This window comes from Cynocephalus volans, chromosome 11, assembly GCF_027409185.1.
Source record: "Cynocephalus volans isolate mCynVol1 chromosome 11, mCynVol1.pri, whole genome shotgun sequence".
Taxonomy (NCBI): Eukaryota; Metazoa; Chordata; class Mammalia; order Dermoptera; family Cynocephalidae; genus Cynocephalus; species Cynocephalus volans.
The window spans coordinates 78,485,739-78,507,318 of record NC_084470.1 but is presented as its reverse complement, the minus strand read 5'-3'; the positions used below and the strand labels follow the sequence as shown (position 1 = coordinate 78,507,318).

Below are 21,580 nucleotides of genomic sequence, written 5' to 3'. Positions count from 1 at the left end.
TACCAGTAGCTCCCATTCCAATCATAACAACAAAAAATGTCTCCAGCCATTGCCAAATGTCCCCTTTGGGGGGCATAATCTGTCCCAATTGAGAACCACTGTTTTAGATTTAGTGTAAGGGAAGGCTTCTCTGAGGAGCTGACATTTGAGCTGAGACCTGAGTATGTTTTAAAATAATCTTTAGGATGTAGGGAAATGTTTATGATAAAATGGTAACTTATAAAATATAACATATTCAATAAAATCTCAATTTTTTTTTTTAAAAAGTACCTATTTAGACAGACAATATAGCATATTGGTTAGGAGCATAGACTTGGAGCCAGGCTGGTTAGTTAAAATCCCAGCTCCATTGCTTACTAGTTTTGTGGCCTTAGGTAAGTTATTTTACATGCCTGTACTCCTATGTCCTCATGTGAAAAACAGGGATAACATTAGCTACTACCACATAAGGTTGCTGGCAGTATTAAATGGCTTGATACATATGCAAAGCTCTTAGAAGAATGGGTGACACATCCAGGAAGCACTATGTATTTATATATATTTATATATATTAATTAGAACCAGATTATATGTGGTGAATAGATATTTTAATATAGATTAATATAATAATTAATATTCTAATTATACTCTAATTAATTTTCTAATATATTCTAATTATATACTAATTAAATATATGAGTAGTATGTATTCTAATTAATGTAAATTAAAATTTGAAATATATATTCTAATTCTAATTAATATATAAATTAATTAATACTCAGATATTTTCATTTCTGTGAAATAAATACAACAATGCGTTTAACATGACAGAATTGTAGGGGATTTTATTTTCTTTGTATCTTTTTATATTCCTCACAGTTTTACAGATACAAATACTGATGTTGCTCTCAAATCAAAACAAAAATCAATATGTGCTATAGCACAAGAGAGAAATTTGTAGACTTTCTCCAGGATCAATTGGCTACCAAGAGTGCGGGAGGAATACCAATGGGACATACTCAGAAAACCTCTCCTAGGGAGGAGTCCATCGTCAACTGAAAACCAAGACACCCCACCTTTAATGTTAGTCGGTTCATCAGTCAACTGCAATTTATTTAATACTTGCTTTCTGCCAGACACTGTGCTGGGTGCTGGGAAATTGAAGATAACTGGAGTATGCATTTCCTCAAGGAGTCCATGACAGAAAGAAAAGGAGAAATACGTCCGCAGTTAATCACAGCACAATAAACTGAAGGAAGGTCTATAATAAGGATATCAGCCCAGACCTCTGGGAGCTCCCAAAGAGAGCAATTAATTTCGACTGGAGTGGGGAGGGGCAGTTGTAGGAAGCTTCTTGCATCGGGCTTTGAGGGATATGTTTGGAAAATGCTATCACTAGTTATCAAATAGGAGATCTGATTCTGAACATACACGCAAAGTGCCTCCTAATCAAATACTAGCAAGATAAATTAACCTGGAGAGAGAAAAGTCAGAAGGGACAAAGGAGTTACACTTCAGTAAAGTATCTCAGCCTCATACCTGAGTGCTGATTTCTAAAGTAGTTTGGGAGTGCAAAGGTTGCCGTAGGAATTACAAGACCTAAGTTCAAATACTAGCTCTGCCCCTTACCAGCTGGGTAATTTTGGGCAAACTACTAAAATCTCTCACCTTCCGTCTACTTCCACATTCATAATACAAAGTTGCAAAGTGGTAAAGAATACCTTGCAAAACTGTTGGGAGCTTCAAATGTGACAATGCACATAAGAGACTTTAAGTGACATTCAAATAGTTGGGATGAATAAATTGTGATGGTTTTAACATAACAGGGAATATTCTGAATAATTATAGCTTATTTTTAACATTTATATTTAAACACTGATAGTAAAAAAAATCAACTGTATGTGTAATACCAATTATGCATGAGTTTATAGCCCGATGGGCTTCATTTATTTTTTCAGAGCCTTAAACCTTCCTAATCCAAGTGCATCAAACTATAAAAACTGCTAACCAATTTTTTTCTTGCATAACATAATCTTTATTTCTTGAGACACTTTTTACAAACATTAAACTGAAGGTAACTGCGTAAAAATGAAATGGAGAGTCATAATTGCAAACTGTTTTCATGTCTGAAGAAGATTCAACCATCTCTTAGGAGTGAATTGTACCTTGTTACCAGCTTATGATCTAGCCATAAAAGTATATCACTTAGCCGATGTCTGTCTACAGGTGCAAAGTACAGCAGCGAGCAGAAAATGGAGGTAATTATCTCAAGCAGTTAGGCAAAAAAAAAAAAAAAAAAAGAAATCCAAAAAACAAAAACCACTTCAGCCCCCAAAGACAGAAGTTGTTTTGCAGGGGAGGGGGCAGTGTTGAGCCTTCTTCACTTGGCTCTTTCTTACCCTTCAATCCTTTTCACCTTGAACACTCACTGCTATTATTTCTGGAGAAATAATATACTTTTGCTTTTTCTCTCCTTTTAAAAAAGATTTACTAAGGCTGGTTGAAAAGGCTTAAAATGTCCTCTTGTCATAGCCCTTCATAAACATTTCATCTAACATTTTTTGAGGCAGAGTTTTCGTTGAAACACTGCAGAAGACAAATCAAAACAATGATATATAAAACTGCTACTTTAACTTGAAAGTCTTTAAAGGACATCTTCCAACCAGATCTGACATTTGAATAAAGAAAAAAATGTCTTGGTTATTATACTCATTGATCTGTAATCCTATCTATGATGCATTGTTATGTGAGCGAAAGCAGACTATGGAAGAGAATATACAGAGAGATCCTGTGTTATACACAAACCCATACACATACCCATGGGGTCCTGAAGGCTATTTTAAGAAAATTTTTCTGATGATTACTGTGATGGGATATAGATACTTTCTACTCATTTTTTATTTTGCTTCTCCAGATTTTCAAATTTTAAATAATATACATAAATTGTTTATTTATTGATTGCTTCTTTAATCAAAATAATTTTAAAAAGGTTGTTTCACCATAAAAAAAGGAAAAAGTCCAATATATTTATCTCACTTATTCTCCCCCCAAAATTAGACTTAATGAACCCAAGGTTTTGTTTTACCCAATCTAACAGGATGTAGCAATTGAATTCTCAATGTCTACTTATTCACATTTATTTTAAAAAGGTCAGAATATTTTAGGAAGCCTTCATCCCTCAGCTGGAGAAAATTATCCATTTACCTTAGTCACTCATCTTCCAAAAGAGAAAATATGGTTTTCTTGAAAAAACAGCTTCTTTGAGTATCAATCACCTCTTATTATGCTTTTGTCAGTGCTGAGGAATCCTTATCTTCCTAATTTTGTTCTGTCTTCAGCCACAGTATCAGTTCTCAAATTTTACTCAATATAAGAATAATAGTGATCAACATATCTAGAAAAGGTGATTCTGACCTTTTCTAATAATTTTCTTCATGTTTGATTATGTTGAATGATTTCCTATATTTTGTATATTGTGTTATTACCTGCCAAGCTGTGCAGAATATAGTCACATATCCTGACAACAACAGAAGATCACTTCTGACATTTGCATGAACTTTACAAAATTCTCATACAAAGCATAAAACATTTTTTCTCTATAGTGTCACTTCAATTAACTACTTTTGCTAACCACAATAATTTGTTAATGGTTTGGTAGCCTATATCTTGAGATGGCACTTGTTTCCTTGATCTGATTTCAACCACAGACAATTACAGTAGTTAATTCTAAGCAGGAGCATAGTTTAAATCCAAGAGAAAATATAATTCAGCATTATAGCTCAAAGACGGTCCATTCTCGTACATTTGAAATACATACTTTAAACGTTTTGGTCTAGAACTAAAATTAAAACCACCCTTCCTTAAAGGATTATAGGCTTCTGGAGTTTACTTCTCACAAGAAAAACTTAGCAACAAGCTATGTGTTTCAAAATTTGGCAACAGAATGGTAGGTTAATAAAGAACAGGAGAATGTGTAAAAGTGGGCCATTGATATTTTTGTGTGTGTACATAATGTATGTGTATTCTGCTTTGCTTTTTCTAATGAGTAACATGATCAGAAGAATATTGTTCAAAACATCATTTTGATTAATGGTTGATAAGATGTCTTGGAGAGAGTAGTCACCATAGTTCAGAGCAATGACTACGGAAAGAGTCCAGATGTGAGGGCACAAAAAATTGTACCTGAGTGGTAGTGATGGAAATGAAAAAACAGACATGGACTTGATAGATATTTAGAAGGGAAAATAAATAAGAACTAGTACGTGATTGGATGGAGGGATGGAGCAAGTCAAAGCATAGTTTTAAGCCTAGGGAACTGGAAAAATGACAATACAATGAAGAGAAATTGAATCATGAATTCTCTAGGGATAGCCAGAGTTCTCCAGTTTGGGGGAAAGAATGAGGAGCTTAGTAGAAGCAGGCATAATAGTTCAAAGGATTTGGCTGGTAACCCAAATAAAATGTCCACTAGCCAGTCACACGTGTAAGACTGTAAGGTGTGATGACTGTGGGCCTCTGGAGGACCGAGACTATATTTTATTCTTTGAATTGCCCAGCGGTCAGCACAGGACAGGGCTTGCCATTTATGCTCAATAAATGTTGCCTGGCTGGCTGGCTACACAAAAATTTAGGGGTCAAGTTCATACAAAACAATGAAATTTTGATTGTGCACAAATATGACTTTCAAGGGTAGGGTAGAAAGAAAGGAAATAAGAGGACAAAGTCTTAAAAAATAAATATATTGAAGGAGCTGGTGGAAAAAAAGAAGCTGATAACAGAGACAGGCCAGGCAGTCAGAGAATTCAAACGGGGGGGGGGGGAGGGAGGGGGAGGAAATTTAAGGGGAGGGGATGGAGGGGAGGGAGGGAAGAAAAGACGAGGGAAGGGAAAGAAATAGGAAAAGGAGAGGAAAAAACAAGGATAGAATCAGAGGATCCAGGGAAGGAGCTATGCTACTTATTCATCATTTGAATGCTGATATCTATAAAAACTCAAATAGAGAGTATGTGGGATGCAAAAATCCCAAAGTCACATTTAGTGAGCAAAAAATGAAAATCATTAAAATGTTCCCTTAATAACTTAAAGTAAATAAATTAATAGTCCCTGTCACATTGATTCATCTATTGCATGTGGGTACTCAATAAATGTTAATTGAATTAAATTAATAACATTTGCTCAATGGTAATAAAAAATTAATTAACTATCTTTTCTGTTACTTAAGTTTATGCTCATTGGTTCTTGCCATTACTTCTAGCCCAAACATGAATTTTCTATTTCACTAACTTTCAAGATACACTTTAATTTTTTTGCTTAGAAATATAGAGGAGCTTCTAATTTTTGTCCTAATTTTGGTTTATTTTTTCCTATTGAAAAAAATTATTTTCTCCAAGTTAATGTCAGGAACTATGTATAACATCCCAAATATAGTTTCACGCGTTTCTTATTTAATTCCAAAATAGTTTTCTCGGCAGAAAATGTGGTATTACTTTCTATGTGTTCCTCCTTTTAGCTTATGCTACTTTATAATACTTTGGGTACAATGTCAAATAACACAGTAAAAGAAGGAATCTGGGGGAATTATTGTTAGCATTCCATCTATAAAAGATGGAAGATGTCAGTAACACGCACCCAAAAATTGTGACTCACTTCAGATGTCAGAATTCTGGGTTGAACAGCCTGGGTTCTGCAATGTGTGTAAGTCAGATGATTTTCTAATGAGCAACAAATAGTTCCCACTGGAGAATGAAAAAAATAAAAATATAAACAGAGATATAGAATTAAAATAACTTTATGAATGGCAGTTTAACTTCTCCATAAAATTTTCTCAGTACAAGCCTAGTGTGCTCCAAATGGTTGCTTAATGTAGCAAACCACTTACATTCAAAATGCTATACATAAAATTGTCACAAAATTAAAAAGAGAATCATATACCACTTGGCTGTATACTGTATTCTCCGCATGTTCTTACATTCCAGTAACCTCTATCCAACTCTTCTTTTTTGTTACTGGATTACTTTGTGTAAAAGCAATTTAAATTACATGCAGCCTGACTATGTGTGATAATTTGAACTGATTGCTAATTAATTCTGTTAAGTAAATAGCTGCCACAATCTCTATACTCATCAAGGTTTCGTTATCTATCAGCTCTTTCTGTGCTGCTCTCTAATGTACAGGATAAAGCAGCTGTAACTGAACAGGCAGGATTCCCTGAGTGTGCAAGAAGGTACTTTTGCTTTGCAAAGACTGCTCGGGGAAAGGTGGGACTGTGAAACTAAGTTATTTGCAAGGCTTGATATTGGGTAGGTGACACAGCACAGGGTTTAGGGTGAAGAGGGTTTTGCTAATGTGCAGGCTCAGCAGTTAAGAAGCCAAGAGAAAAGCTAAGAATAAATCAGAGAAAATGATGTATAATATGAAAGAGAGAAGGATAGGAGCAAAGCTTTCGGAATCTACCAGGTCTAGGTCTAAATCCTAATTCTACCATTGACTAATGAGGAGGCCTTGGGCAACTTACCTAAATAAACTCTCTAAGCTTCAGTTACCTTCATTCATATAACTGGGGATGCCAATTCATACATTTCCCATCTGTTCAAGGAGGCTAACAATATCTACCTCCTAGAGTCTTTGTGATGCTTACATTCAATAAGGTATATAAATGGTAACTTATGAGAGTGCTTCAAAAAGTTCGTGGAAAAGTAGAATTAAAAGATAATGCAAATCTTTCCACGAACTTTTTGAAGTATCCTCGTAGAACTTGACATAGATGCATGCAACTTTGTGTGTGTATGTGTGTGCACGTGTGCATGTGTAGAGCAGTGTTTTCTCAGCTAGGGTGATTTTGTCCCACAGGGGAAATGTGGGCAATGTCTACAGACATTTTTGATTGCCACAAACTAGGCGGACAGGTGCTACTGGCCTCAAGTAGTAGAGAACAGGGATACTGTCAAACATCCCACAATCTCTCCACTTCAAAGAATTATCTGGTCCAAAATATCAATACTGCTCTAAGGCATAATTTGAAAGTGCATCTGTTTGTGATATTAGCTGGTCACTAAGTGCTTTGATAACCAAGCAAGAAAAATAACTAATTATTATTTTCATCATCATCATTATCATTCTATCATTAATTTGGTGAATCCTTCTTGGGTTGGAGGAAGCCTAGAGTTTCCCAGTCTGTTGAGTCCACTCTATTTCAATATTCAATATTCAATACTACTTTACTTGCTGTCAACAAAAGATGTTTTTCCTGAGTCCCTTTTTCTGTCAATACTTTTAGGGTGGATCAAAATGCCACCAAGAGAACCAAGAGATTTAAAACCAGCGGCATAAGGGAAATGAAGTAAAAATTAAACATTGCTGAAAACGAAGGCTGTTTGGAGAATCAGAAATAAATAAGAATGGCCTAACACAATTGTGTGTACCAGACTGTTAGCTCTAGTGCCAGTTAGAGAGCAACTGTTTAATGATTAATTTCGAAAACCACTTATGCACAGTCCATGGCTATTCTCTCTCTCCTTGACTCTCAAAAGTGGAAGGGCCCTAGGGCAGTGGTTCTCAAACTTGCCTGCATGTTGCAATCACCTGGGAGATTCAGAAATCCCCCAGGGACCGTGATTTAATTGTCTGCTGGGAAGGAGAGTTCCTGAGACTTAAAAAATTCCAAATATCTAAAAGATTTCCCAGGTGACTCTAGTCAGCAGAAAAATCTGGGAACTACTACCCTAGGAGGTAGGACCAATAAAGATTTCCATCTATCCCAGGAAAGAATCAAGTTTGGAAAGGACAATGAAGATGAACTAGACAAAAACATATTTCTTGCACTGAGCTGCATAAGCGTGGTATAATCAAACCAGGTTGCCAATTGTATTGTTGATTGCAGTCACTGAATGACCATTCTTGAAACAACCAGGCATTGGGCTAGCAATGGGAACACAATGCCACAGAACACATCTTCATCACCTCCCACCAGTGCTGAAAAATCACCGGGACCGTTGTTTGTTCAAGTCTTAAGATGTCCCTGGGAAATGGCCTGGCTGCATGTTTGAGAATACCTTCTTCTGTTAACTCTTTTCTTGATCTTAGGACTCTGCCCAATGGGTGTAAGTTATAAATGAACTGCACCGCTATGCAGTCTGGTCCTCTCTCTAACACGATTTCATGGGATGCTCCACTTTCATGTAATTAATATTGTAACTTAAGCAGTTATTTCTTTGCTAACTTGTTTGATGGTCAGGAAGGCCAGGGACCATGCCTATCTTAGTCACAACTATATCTCCAATGTCCAGCCCACTGCTCGTTACCTAACAGACTCCCAATTATTATGTGGAAATGAGTGAATGACTATAGGAGCTCTAAAACACATGAAGCACTTGGGCCTTCTTAGCCTTCTCTATGTCTCTCTAAACCAGAATCTCGGTCAAGGACTTTGCTACAAGTCCTCTGAATATCTCTAACAATTGTGCCAGGTGGTTACGTGGAAATAAAGCATATTCCCGAGAAGCACACCCCGAAAGCCATATAGGCTGTCACCTGAATAGGGACCTAACAAATGCCAAGGCAGAGAAAGAGGTAGCAACTGACAGTCTTCGAGAGCAGAAGTAGGAAAGAACTTATAGACTACTCATCTATATACACCCCCTTATACAGAGGAGGAAATTAAGGTCTGTGGAAACAAAGAATGAAAGTGACTTGATCAAGATCGTGTCAATTACTCAGCAGTACTGTCCAGTCCAGCATTTAAGATCCTTTTGCTGCTTCTCAGGTCCAAAATACACTATGACAGCATGCTGACAACACACTACCAGATTTTGCTGATCCAAGTAAATGAATTCCTTGACTCTCACCTCTCATCACCAAAAATAAAAACCACCATAGTAGAAATAATTGTCATGAATTACTATGATAGGCAAAACTTATAATGTGTATAAAATGTTATGATGATTGCACTCTTCTATTCTTATATTTTTATTCAAAATTATCTGGCTTAATAATGCTTCATTCTTTTCAATAAGACATTATTTTTTAAAAGTCTGGAATGTGAAATTTTCTGCAAATATCCGTTCTTAGATCACTAGGTCATGTAAACTATAGCGGGTTTTTGTATGTGTTTTTTTTTTGTCTAGATACGCAACTCACAAACGAAAACCATGCAGACGAGAAACCCATTAATGCTATCGTTATAAATTCAGTATCCGAATTCAATATCACAGATGGACCAGCCAAGGAAACCCCCAATGAGAAAAAACTGTCAGAATCCAGCACATCACTGTCCTCCCTTGAAGAATGCCAAACGAAATTTTCTTACCTCCAAACTGATACTTCAGTTCATCAGAGAGACACTGATGGTATGTTTCTCAAAATTCAACCCATCTCTAAATAAAGCTCCCCAACCCCCAGCCACTGTAAAATCATCACATATGCTGTTAGAAAAGAAAAAAAAAGTCTTTATGAATATTAAACAGGAAGACTTTGATTTGAAAACCCTGGTGAATGACATATGTCAAGGTCACTTTGCAGTTATGAGGTGCTTGGCAGATTGTTTGCTCTCAAAGCTGGGAATCAGAGGCAATGTGCTTTAAATAGCTGGGCTGGGGTGTAATCATTCTTGCTACAGGGCTATGAAGTGGATAAAGAAAAATGGCAAACTTTTTTCTCTTCTCAGATCTGGGCCTATTCAGCCTGTGACTCTAGGCAGAGAGGAGGAGAGGAAGGTAGAGTGAAATAATATTAAGATGATGGAGATATATAAATATAGACTGTAAAATATCAAGATGCTTACATCAGCAATCTATGAAAATGGGTTGGTTCCTCTAGGTAATATCACTTCTTAGGCATTCTGATCAGTGCGATCTAGACCAAACCATCTCTGTATATAACATAAAGGGCATCAAGTTCAAAATCATGGACTCCACACCAAGATACATGGAATTTTACTCAGGTTAACTTTGCAGTGAACTTTACAAGAGACATAAACCATTCGAGAATTTTGTAGTGTTCAGTATCTACATTTGCTTTTAAAGAAAGCCTGGTGTTTCTCAAAAAAAAAGTAACAGGATATCATTTCTGGTTGACATTTAAATTCATATTTATTTTTTGAAAATAAAAACAAATTTTTAAATAAATTTTGTATAAAAGCACCTTTGGAATTATATCACCTCTGAAGTTTATTGACTTTATAAAACTGAACAGGCTTTTTTTTTTTTTTTTATCATCTCTGGATCTCAGTCTCTCAATTATATAATGGGGCCTGTAACACACCATGGGGTATTTTGAGGATCAAATAAAATAACATGTGAAAAGCACCTAGTACAGAAGCTGGCACATAGTACGTAATCAATTTTAGCTTTTATTCCGATTACAGCTTTAGAAAGTAAGGAGAGGGAATATTTCTAACACGTGTTATATACAAAGGTACTTCAAAAAGTTCGTGGAAAAATAGAATTGAAAGATGATATGAATCTTTCCATGAACTTTTTGAAGTGCCCTCATATCTGTTATCTTGTGCAAATGGTGTCATGAATGCTTTAGACCAGAAACTGCAGACTCAACTGCCTATGGTTGCCAGGACAGAATGTGAATAATGAAGTAAGCTGGAAGTTAGCAATAGGGACAGGTCTCACCTAAAGGTCACTGCTTCTACTCAGCTCCAGCTGGTTGTTGCCAGAAGGAAATACAGAGTTGCCAGATCTTGAAGTTTTCCAGGAAAATCCAGAAACCAGGAATGTTATGTGAATTTTAAAAATTTTCCAGTGTTGATAACTAGTTCTGTTTATTTCATGAAGCCCAAGACACTCCCAACAACAAATTTGGGGGCCAGCGTTCGCCTGTAGACTACCAGGTTAGGGCCTCGAATCCAGGGTGATGCTCAAGTTTCTAGCTTTGGAAGAGGTCAGTGCCAGGCAAGAAAACAAATAATGCAGTAGAGTTGGCTGTAAAAGCATTTTAATGCTAGAGAATTTTATCAGATTGTACCAGGGATGCCCAGATATTGCTCATCATGTGTTTCAGGCTAGCCATCCCAGAATTAGGCATTTTCATTGCACATTTTCAGACAGTAAAACACGGTGTTTCTCCAGAACCATTTGGATCTGTGCTAGCAGGGATCCTGGGAGAATGAGAAGGGTGAAGCCAGCTCACATGATACCGGAGCCTTGTATTCTCAGGGAAAGGCCCAAATGACTGCTCTGCTTGGGTAAAGGGCATAAAGAAATATCAGGATTTATGAGAATGAATATGCTAACAATAAATAAAACTTTAAGATAAAAAATAGTAAAAAATTAAAAAGATAAATAAAAATGGCAACTGATACTCAAGAGCTTCATGCAGAAAAATAACAGATTCCTCTTTGTTCAGAAGAGCAAAGCAGATTCATTAGGATAATTAAATCAGGTTGTCTTCTGAAGGACTGGGTTGAGGCCTCTACAACTCAGGAAATACAGGTTTTAAGTTGATGGCATAGGTAATAGTCCATCCACCCTCTCTTGCCCACCTTGTGAAAAATCTCCCCAGTGAGGTAAGAGCTTTTGGTACCTGGATAAAAGAGAAAGTAAAAAACCCAGTGTAAGACCCATAAATAGTGACAAGAAACTCTCATTGTCCTGAACAGCAAACACCAAGGAAATCAAGAGTTAAGTCAGACTCACTTCATTTTAGAGAATTTTTGATAGTAATTAATTTAAGGATGCAGAAATTGAGAGCTGGGGTCATTGTTCATACTGAGATAAATACAAAAATATCTTTCAGGAACAGCAGGGAAAACAGAAGGGGAAAGAGAAGATTGCATCCACTTACATGTAGTTTGTGGTTAATTTATTTTCAAATGTATAAATGAGTGCATAGGAATGGATGCTTAATTGCTAATATCTATTATTTATATACATTGCCCCACTTAAAACAGGATGGAAAAGCTTCGCACATGCAGATTTTGTAAAATGTGTTACATCCATTAACACAGTTCATGGTGTGTGCTCTGATGGGGATTTAAAAGGATCTCTACTGCACATCACACACTATGTGCTGCAACATTACTTTATTATTAAATTGTGGTTCATTGTGTGTGGTCCCTTTCCTGAATAAAATGAAAAAAGTCCAGAGAACTGTGTCCCTGCTTCTGTTTCCACATTCTTCAGATTTCAAAATCATCTCTGTAGATAAGAAAATCAGGAATACACATGAGATTAGAAAACAGGCTCCTTCAAAAATAATCCTGAGAATATACCTAATTGATGTATAATTTTGAATTTGAGACGTCTCATTCAGGTGGAAGAGGAAAATCATAAATACAAGATACCTCAAAAGAATAGTCTTAATTACACCATGGACTACTGAATAAAATGATTACATTTTCTACACTGTAAATTTCATACAATTAAATGCAGTAGTGTCACCTTATAAAATGTTTCAATTTTATAATTATTTCAGTTCATTTGCTCAGAAAAAAACATAAGCACAAATTTACTAAGTATCACCCAAATCTAGTCATGCTAGTTCTAAAGAATTGACTTGAATGTTAGTTGTGCTTGTCTGAACTTAAATAGATCTTGACATATTTAAGTAGCTATTAAAATTGATAACATCAGGGATGATACCCCAGCTAGAGAAAGGCATTCAGTCATACTTTATTTTTTCCCATTTTATGCTACAGACTTTTTTTTTTTTTTTTTTTTTACACAAACTTAATGTTGGGGGAGTGGGAATCAATTTTTGTACTTCTGGACCAAAAACTTGTAGTAATCAGTCGGAGCCATTATATCATGAATCTCATTACGATGCTGAATTCTCTGTGATAGCACATTAACTATTAGAATACTGGGTTGGGACCAGGTTCATTTTTCCTCTTTTTTCCCTTACTGTGTTTTGGGAGAGGAGGAAGAGGAGTTTCTACTTTTCTGGGATCACTTCCAGAAGGATTCTTGCTACTTTAGTCGCAGAAGGTGTGTTCTTGAAGTTGAGGATTGCTTCAGGAACTACAGTTGTCCCTCCCCTTTCCCAGTCATGGGCATCAAGGTGGCAAGACCAAAAGCTGGGAGGGCAAGGTAGGGTAGTTCAGGTCCATGACCAAGAGGCTGACCTCAGGTAGTTTTGTGGAGCTTCTTGCATTGTTACATTTTCCACTACAATGAAACACGATCCATTCTAATGAGACAGATTCTCCTTCTTAATTAGCCAATCCCCAGTTGTACATTTAGCACCTCTGGAAGCTGCCTCATTCTTTAATGTCATTAGGGTATCACTGAGCACATTACAGCTTCCATGTCCCAAAGGTACCCTAGCGGGGTAAAAAGGAAATGAAACAACCCTAAGGGTTTTCATCATGGCTTCTTGCTCACAGCCAAACAGCACTTTTGGCTGTATGGACTTCAGGTCTCTAATCCACCTTAAACCTTCTTTAATCCAGGTTTAAGAAGTGGAAGAGCCAGACGCACACTCTGATAGCAGAGATCAGAGCCTGTGCCAGGATACCAGGTGGTTCAACAGAGGATATTTAATATACGAGGGACTTGTTACAAAGGTATTAAAAGAGCTGAAAAGCCAAATATGGTGAACAGTGAGGGAACTCAGACATTGACAATGACAGCAAGGCTCTACTGCCTCTTCCTTTGTCACCCCCCCCCCCCCAGGGCCCTGGCAGACTGCTAGCACTGGCATTAGCTTGTAGACCACTAGTAACTAGCCATCATTAGATGGACTGCTAGTAACTGGCATTAGCTGGAGCCACAGAGGGATGGGCTGTTCAGAGAGAGAGAAAATCAAGAAGATACAGCCACTGTCTCAGACACCACCCAAGCAGAGAGAAGGGAGGAGAAACACCCAGGGTTTTCCCTTCCTCCCATCCTCCTGGTTCCCACTGCAGCCTCCTGTTGGCTGAATCTAGCCAGAAGCCACTAACGGAAACTTAGACAAAGACAATGTATTTTGCTGGTCTTGGGAATGCAGAGCAGAGCAGGGTAGGAGGAGGGAATTGAGGAGAAAGCAGGCCATCAGTAAGCTGGCAATGTCCCGCACCGTGCTCAATGGTGACAGAAACAAAGTGTGAGAATGTTAGGGAGGGCGGCCAGCTTTGTAGTTAAAAGCTCTGGAGGAGTCAGTCTGGGTGCAAATCACAGCCACACCTCTTCCTGTGTTTCCTGGGGCATGCCTCATAACGTCTCAGAGCTGTGGTTTCCTCATCTATAAACGAGGATTATAACAGACTCGAATCAGGGTTACTGCGAGGCCTGTGTGAGATGCACATGAAGTGCAGAGGACTGCAGATTGGCTTTAGGTGAAACAGTTGACACATATAACAGGAGCATAGGGAGCATGGGCTTTGCATCCAGAGAGACTTAGATTTAGGAGGAATTAAGATAGTCAGTGACAATCTCTGAACCATAGTTCTTTTATCTAAAAAATGGGATTACGGTATTTACCTCTTAGAATCATTCATTGATTTATTCATTTAACAAGAAATATGGCTTTCTTGCCTCTTACAACTTAGATTTGAGTAGGAGGAGAAACTAACAACTACCTAGTTAGTTTAATGCCGTCATGACATGTCAGTGCTATAAAGAAAAAGCAGGGTACTATGAGTTTCAACAAGGATGTGATTTAGAGGGAAGGTGTTTTAAGCTAAAGACCTAAAGGTTTGAATAGGAGTTGGGTAACATTGAGGGAGGGGGTGCCACATAGGCAGAAGGCACAGCACGTGCAAAGGCCCTGAGCTAGGTGCATTCCAAATATTGAAATTTATCCAGTGTGGTGGGAGTAGAGTGAGTAAGGATTAAAGTAGCCTGAGACATCAGAGAAATAGGCAGAAGCCCAATCATGCAGGGGCTTGTAGGCTATGGCAAGGAATTGGGAGTTTACTCTAAGGGGAGAATGAGTTGTTCTAGTTTAGGATTATAAATATCCAAGGAGGTGATGAATTTGAAATGGACTGACATGGAAGCAGAGTGTCCTAGACAGGAAGCTATTACTGTTGACCTGATGATGGCTGATGGTGACACTGGAGGTGGTCAGAGGCCTGTGGGTTTCAAATACAAATTTGAGGTTGAATCAGCAGGACTCAGTGATGAGTGGGATGGGGAGTGCATGATAAGGAAATGGAAAATGACAAAAGATGACCCCCGAATTCATCTGGGTGTTCAGGAGACATTTGTGAGAGAATATTGGAGGAGGGGCAAGCTTATGGGATAGGGAAGGAGGGATATACAAAATGCAATTGGGCCTTGGTAAGTGAGATATTTCGAAGACGCTGCAGAAAGGACGTGAAGTAGGCAATCAGATACATGGCCGACTCTTTTGGATGGGCTGGAGAAGGGGTGCTGATCGTGGAATATGACTTGAATATCATGTATATTAAACATTAAAGCCCCAGGAAATAGTGCAGGCAAGGGAAAATATACTCATTCAGGAGAAGGGAAGTCCGACACTCTTTTCAAACAGTTGCAAATTTTCCCCTGAACTGCTTATGTTACTTTAGTGCAAACAGAAATTGGCCATATGCAAAACAGTTTTGCCTGCTCATGTAGAATGATTTAATATGTCTTTTAGGAAAAGTGTGGAACACACTTGAAAGTACGGAAAAATCTGTTTTCAATTCATTAATGTTACCATGTTTTTTTTGGGCAAGAGGCTCTGCCTTTTAAAATCAAATAAAAAGAACTGACTTAGAAACAGGAAAAAAATGGGCTCTCTTCTCAAGTGCAAAATAGGGAGATGGAAGGAAATAAATATCAATTTGGCCAAAGGATTAGGCCAAAATATTTTTTGGAAATAAACTCTATGGTTTACATCAGAAGTGAAGACCTCCAGAGTCTGCCAACTTGAGGAGACATTGACAAGAGCGGCTGAGCCAAAAGGTCATATGCCCTCAGGAAATTATAAGGCCATGTTATACACAACGTTTTCACACTGATGAGAAACACCAGCTCCTATCCTTAAAGTCACCCTGCATCTTACCCTACTTCCCTCCAAACCAAACTTTCAGCCTTGCACGTGTAAAGGACAGGATCCAGAGGGATCATTTGTATATGGGCGTAAACCTCAGCAAGTCTCTTGAGGCTTCAGCCTGAAGAATCATGAAATATTTGCTTGGAGTATTTTCTTCTAAGAACCTCTTCTTTATCAGGGGCTGCTCTAGTAACAGTCTCGGCATTGGTAAAACTTGATGAGGTTGCATGCCCCACATCTTTGACCACCAACACACCCTCTTCTGAAAAGCACAGGCAAAATAGAGTCTATGCACTCTTACTGACTTACTCCTGAATTTTTGTGGGTGGTTTGTGGTGACTTATGAGATATGGGTGAGTTGGCCACATGCTAGAAGCTGGCTCTAAGTGAATAAAAATACACCAAGTCTGGCAAAGAGATGAATATGTGCACCATAGAGGTATTGTGGAGTATGCTGTCTATAAATACTGAGTAATGGTCACAGCACCTGCAACAATATACGGCAATGAAACTAGTCATAAAAGTCCTGGTGTGGTTCTTTACCACCATCTTATTGGGAAGAAAGGAAGGGAGAGTAAGAGGGAGGGAGAAAGGAAAAGAGAATGCAAATAAGAGAGAGAGGGGGGAAGAGAGAGAGGAAAGAAGACTTCTGTTTGCCTATATTCAGGACTCACTTTAGAACTTTATATAGTTTTTATAAGAAATTAAAATGGTATTCTATAAAATTCTTGTTCCTTTTCACAGCACATTCCCATGTTTTCCCTGTCTAAAAGATGAACAAGTATATGAATAATAAAAGAAAAAGGGTTTCTGGAATATTGTTAGAATGAATGGGGCTCTCAGAGCACTTAGACGACAGCACATGAGCAAAATCTCTTCTATATGCGCATACAGTCTCCACTGACTGTGCAAAAACCAAAAAGTTAGTAACATTCTTACTGGGGGGAAAAATAGATCCTTACGAAAGTCAAATTTTAATCAATTGATAAGCCCATCTGGAGGGGAGGGAAAATTTTTCTCCAATTTCAACCATCAACAATCTTCAGATTACTGATTTTAATTATTTCGATGATATATCACATGAACATTTACCTACCCTTTTACAAAACACATATTTTGGAGACTCTTTTAACTTTAAAAAAAAGTATAATTTTAACAAGAGAACTGCTACATCTTCTAACTAATTCCCTTTATGGAAACAAAAAATATAATAATCTATAACACATCGCAGCTGTTTGGCTACAATTACCAATTACCTTCAATGCCTTAGAGATATTTTCCAGATTTTTACAAGTCTGCATAGTAAATTTTTAAACCAATTTTCTTAAAGAGGATTGATAAGATTTAAAGTCATTTAGGCATTTGATGACGTATTTCATTTAAAGAACTTGAATATAAAAATCAAGGCTTTACATAACTGAAGGAAAACAGAGACAGGGATTAAAAATAAAACCCAACCCAAAAAGCTGTGATTATTTAAAAAGCATTTATATTAAGTTTTGAAATGTGCTTTCCACTTGTATTTGAATATGGGTGTGGTGCATTTATGGGAATCCATGGCTAACAAGTAACAAAGCCTGGTGACGAGAAGCAGGACATTTGTACAAAAGTTTCTCCTTGTCCCCAACTCTAATTCCTCCCTTAGCTGTCTGCATTTGGGGAGGCCCTGCTATTTTTCAGACAGCTTCAAGGTTTCCAGATAGATAGCTAGTTGTTTGGCTTCCCAGCACCTCTGTGAGCAAAAAGTAAATAAAGCAGTTTAGGGAAGTGACAGCACTTTAAATAACCAGATTATGGATAATCAATAGGAAATGCTCAGGAAGTTAATAAAGGATTTACTTTAGTAGAGTAAGCACTGGCATGGGGGTGGGGAGCTCAAGAGAATAACAGTGCATATTACCCCTACTGTGGGTAAACAAGAGTGGGCAATCAAGTCATCAAGGATACCACCAACACACGTCTGTCTGCCCTTCATGGATGCCCCCATATGTGCCACCATTAATTTTCTTTCTTCTTCTTTAAACAGAGGAGTGTGCCTCCCTCATCCTCGCCTGTCTGTTTTGCCAGTTTTGGGACTGTCTGCTGATGCTCCCCGATATTTGCGAAACAGTGTGTACCAACTTCTGCTGCCCCTCTCACAGGTATCACCACACCTCGGATGAGAACCACCCTCGGAATGACTGCAACTGCAACTGTGACATGGACTGCAGCCTTTTTGAATCTTGCCACGAGACCAGCGAGTGTCTGGAGCTGGCCATGGAGATCTCAGAAATCTGTTACCGCTAGCACAACGAGGTAACCACGTTCCGGCAGTCGTTTTGGCCACACTGGGAAATTCCATTACAACAAGACTGTGATTTCCATGTGCTGAAATGCAAGGACTATACACATTTCTTGGATGCTATAGGCCATTTTATTCTGCACCTGTCTGGGAAAGCTAGTATTGTCAACTCAATGGTCTTATTCCAAATTCCACAACCGCATGGCTCGCTGAAAAATAAGATTCTTGATCACATGTGATGAACAAATCTTAAATATCTCTTAAATGCCACAGGTACAAGATGTTTCTTGACTAAAAAATAGCATGCTAAACCACTCTGTTATTGCACTCATCAGCTTGCATCATGGATTCCACCTCATTCACAAATTCAGGACAAATTACTGCATTCTTTCAGAATTGACATACATTAGCTCGTCTTCCTAATGGACTCATGCATAAACATGATGCATTGTTGGTTATTATTAATAATGTATTATATAACATCATTTTGTAATTAAAAATTTATTTATACAGTCCCTTAAAATTCACTTATATGTACAGTTTAGCTAGGAAAGGGAATTAAATGAATTAGAAACCATGTTCCTATAATTACAACAGATGTCTCTAAAACATCTCCAGTGAATTTTGAATATGGTATACTTCAAGAGAGTGCTATAATTCTAGAGCATCTTATTATATGTCTATGACTATGTCATAACAGGTTATGCATATTCTTAATTTGTTACAGAAATGTTCTTCTTTATTCTTATAAGCATAAATGGGAATTCTGTGCAAGTTTCAAGAAAACGACCTTGGATAATCAATTCTTCATTATCCTCATTTCTGTTTGTCAGGTACAATAAGCAACAGGATATTAAGACAAAAATCAGTTCATTTTACTAAACTATCACTTGCATAGGCACCCAAAAGAAATACACACGCAGGTCCTTATTCAGCACCAAGTTTCCTAATACAGCATGTGCTTCAGAAACCATAGATTTTTTCTTTTTCTAATAACTAATAATTATGTTGAACACTTCTTTACACTTAGAATTTTTTTAAAACACTACATATGTGATATAAGCTGGAAAGCAATTTTCAACTCAAATTAAAGCAAACAATTTGAGGGGAAAACACATTTAGGTTGACGTTACTTAGGGATCTTATTTACTTTCTGTAGGCATGATTCTACAGTCACTACACAAATACATTGGCTCCTACATGATTCTATAGTCACTACACAAATACATCCAAAGATACTTCAAAATGCCCATGGAAAATAGAATTAAAAGATAATGTGAATCTTTCCATGAACATTTTGAAGTACCCTCATATATTCAAATGGAGATATCTTAATATATTCATTGAATGTAAAAAAGCATAATATATCAATCACCAAAGAACAGAAAAGCGAAATGGAGAGCTGAGGGAATTTTTTTATGATCTAGGGAAACAACAACAAAAATGCCCCAAATACCTGTTTTTATCTGGCTCAGGTAATTTCAGGAAAAAGCAACATTTCTTTTATTTCTGTAGTAAACTAGCACATTTTTCTAATCTGCAGTGAATCTCCCCAACGTTGAAAACTATGAATCTTAAAAAAATATTTTTAAGCTGCCACTAACAAGGTATCTACCCACTCCTGCCATGCTCCTGACAGTGTAGTGCGCTCCTGGTGAATGCCAGCTTCACTGATCTTTGGCTATCTTGTTATTTACAAACCACAGAGCAAGCGCGCGCCCCACTCCCCTTCTCAAACACTTCAATCTCTCTGCTTTGCAGAAGCTCAAGAGACAGCTCTATATTCAATGCATAGAATTTGCACATCAGTAGGGAAAAAAAAGTAGATTCTTAGAACAGGAAGGGAACCTAGGGCTGTTCTTATCCAACATTCTCATATTTCATAAGAGAGAACAGAGGCCCCCAAATCTGACTTATTTAAGACCACACAGTGAGTTAATGGCAGTGTCAGGAACTCTAACTTGGCATCTGATTTTCTGACTACACCTCACTACTCCATAGTCCTTCGCTACTTAGTCCAGCTGGTACACAGTGGTACAGCTGTTACAGTGATTAAAATACTAAAATACTACCAGACTGTCTCATAAACGTTTGTTGCCTTGAATCTCCTCAGTGCTTTCTCTACCCCCCAGCCACCCTGGCCCCTCTCAGAGCACCCACCCCTCTACCCATAGTCTAGAGACTGAAGGAAGAGCACCTGGACCTGCAGGGGGTCTCTGGACCCCTATCCCAATAATATGATACCTGGTGGTGTTGATCAGGCCATGCTAAACAGTTGTTAAATATTTTGACCATCAGCCCCTTCATTCTTTCTAATCTACATACCCTCAAATTATGAAAAGACTATGCATTTCAAATGAGAATTGAATGCTTGTCAGTTAGAGACATAAAAATCACCAAGTCTCATTTTATAATGTGGTCAGAACACTACAAGATCTTTCTGTGGCCTTGGTTTCCACGGTTTGTTAACTTCATTCCTCACCTTCAGAATTCACTGTGCTATAACAGAAAGGATTGGTTATACAAAGTGTGAAATTTCCTTTCTTTATAACCAATAATAAAACATCATCCTTTTTGCAAACGTGAATGGCTCTTTCAATTGAATTCTTATACAAAAAAACATATGCAGCTGGGAAAATACAATTGCAGAGGTAAGACAGCTCAAAGAGGGATGTGGTTATTGATTAAGTACTAATATCAGAATCTGTGAAGGCTCAGATTTTCTGCAATGATGAAGCCCTGTGATTACAAATAAAGATAATGTTGTTCTTTAAGGTTGTACTTCTTAGGGAACAGAGTATTCTGATTAAAGGAAATGCACTAGAATAAAAGAGATTTGAGAACATACAATTTTTAAAGAGAATGGAGAACAAAGATTTTTTTTTCCTACAGCAATATATCCATATAGCTACATAGTCTTTGCTTTGCCCAGTGGATTTTCATAAAACTATTGCTTCCCTAAAAGCCCACAAAATATGGAAAGCAATGAAGAAACGAAGTTACATTTAACTTGCTAATGAAATTTTCCCACTACATAAGCCGATAGGCCTACGAAATTAATTATCAATGCTGGACAATCAAAGTTAATAGAGTGAAAGTCACTTCAGTTATTCCAAGGGAGCAAGAAAACATATTCAGGCTGGGAACTTTACAAATAGGAAACATTGTGTGAGAGCATAGTAGTATTTTTTTTTTTCCTGGATAAATGTGTAGGTGGGAAATGTCTGATGAATAGAATTTCTTACCCAATGCCTCTAAGTTTCTTCCTCTCCAAAATGGGGACAAGAGTAATATATACAGTTAAGTCAGGTAGTTTGACTATAAGAGTTTTGCCCAACAAATGCTGAGTTCCCCCAGGCTGCACAAATTGATGCCCTCTGATAAAACATA

The 21,580-nt window shown here is 37.5% G+C and overlaps 1 protein-coding gene across 2 annotated transcripts in view; it reads left to right on the top strand.

Annotated features, from left to right (window-relative positions):
* MDFIC2 (MyoD family inhibitor domain containing 2) overlaps positions 1-18,195 on the top strand; it is a 104,084-nt gene extending 85,889 nt beyond the window's left edge. For both annotated transcript variants that reach the window (XM_063113612.1, XM_063113611.1), the window contains 2 exons: positions 9,102-9,323; positions 17,936-18,195. In XM_063113612.1, coding sequence (XP_062969682.1) covers positions 9,102-9,323; positions 17,936-18,195 — 482 coding nt within the window. The remainder of the gene's footprint in view (positions 1-9,101; positions 9,324-17,935) is intronic.
* The last annotated feature ends 3,385 nt before the right edge of the window (positions 18,196-21,580 follow it).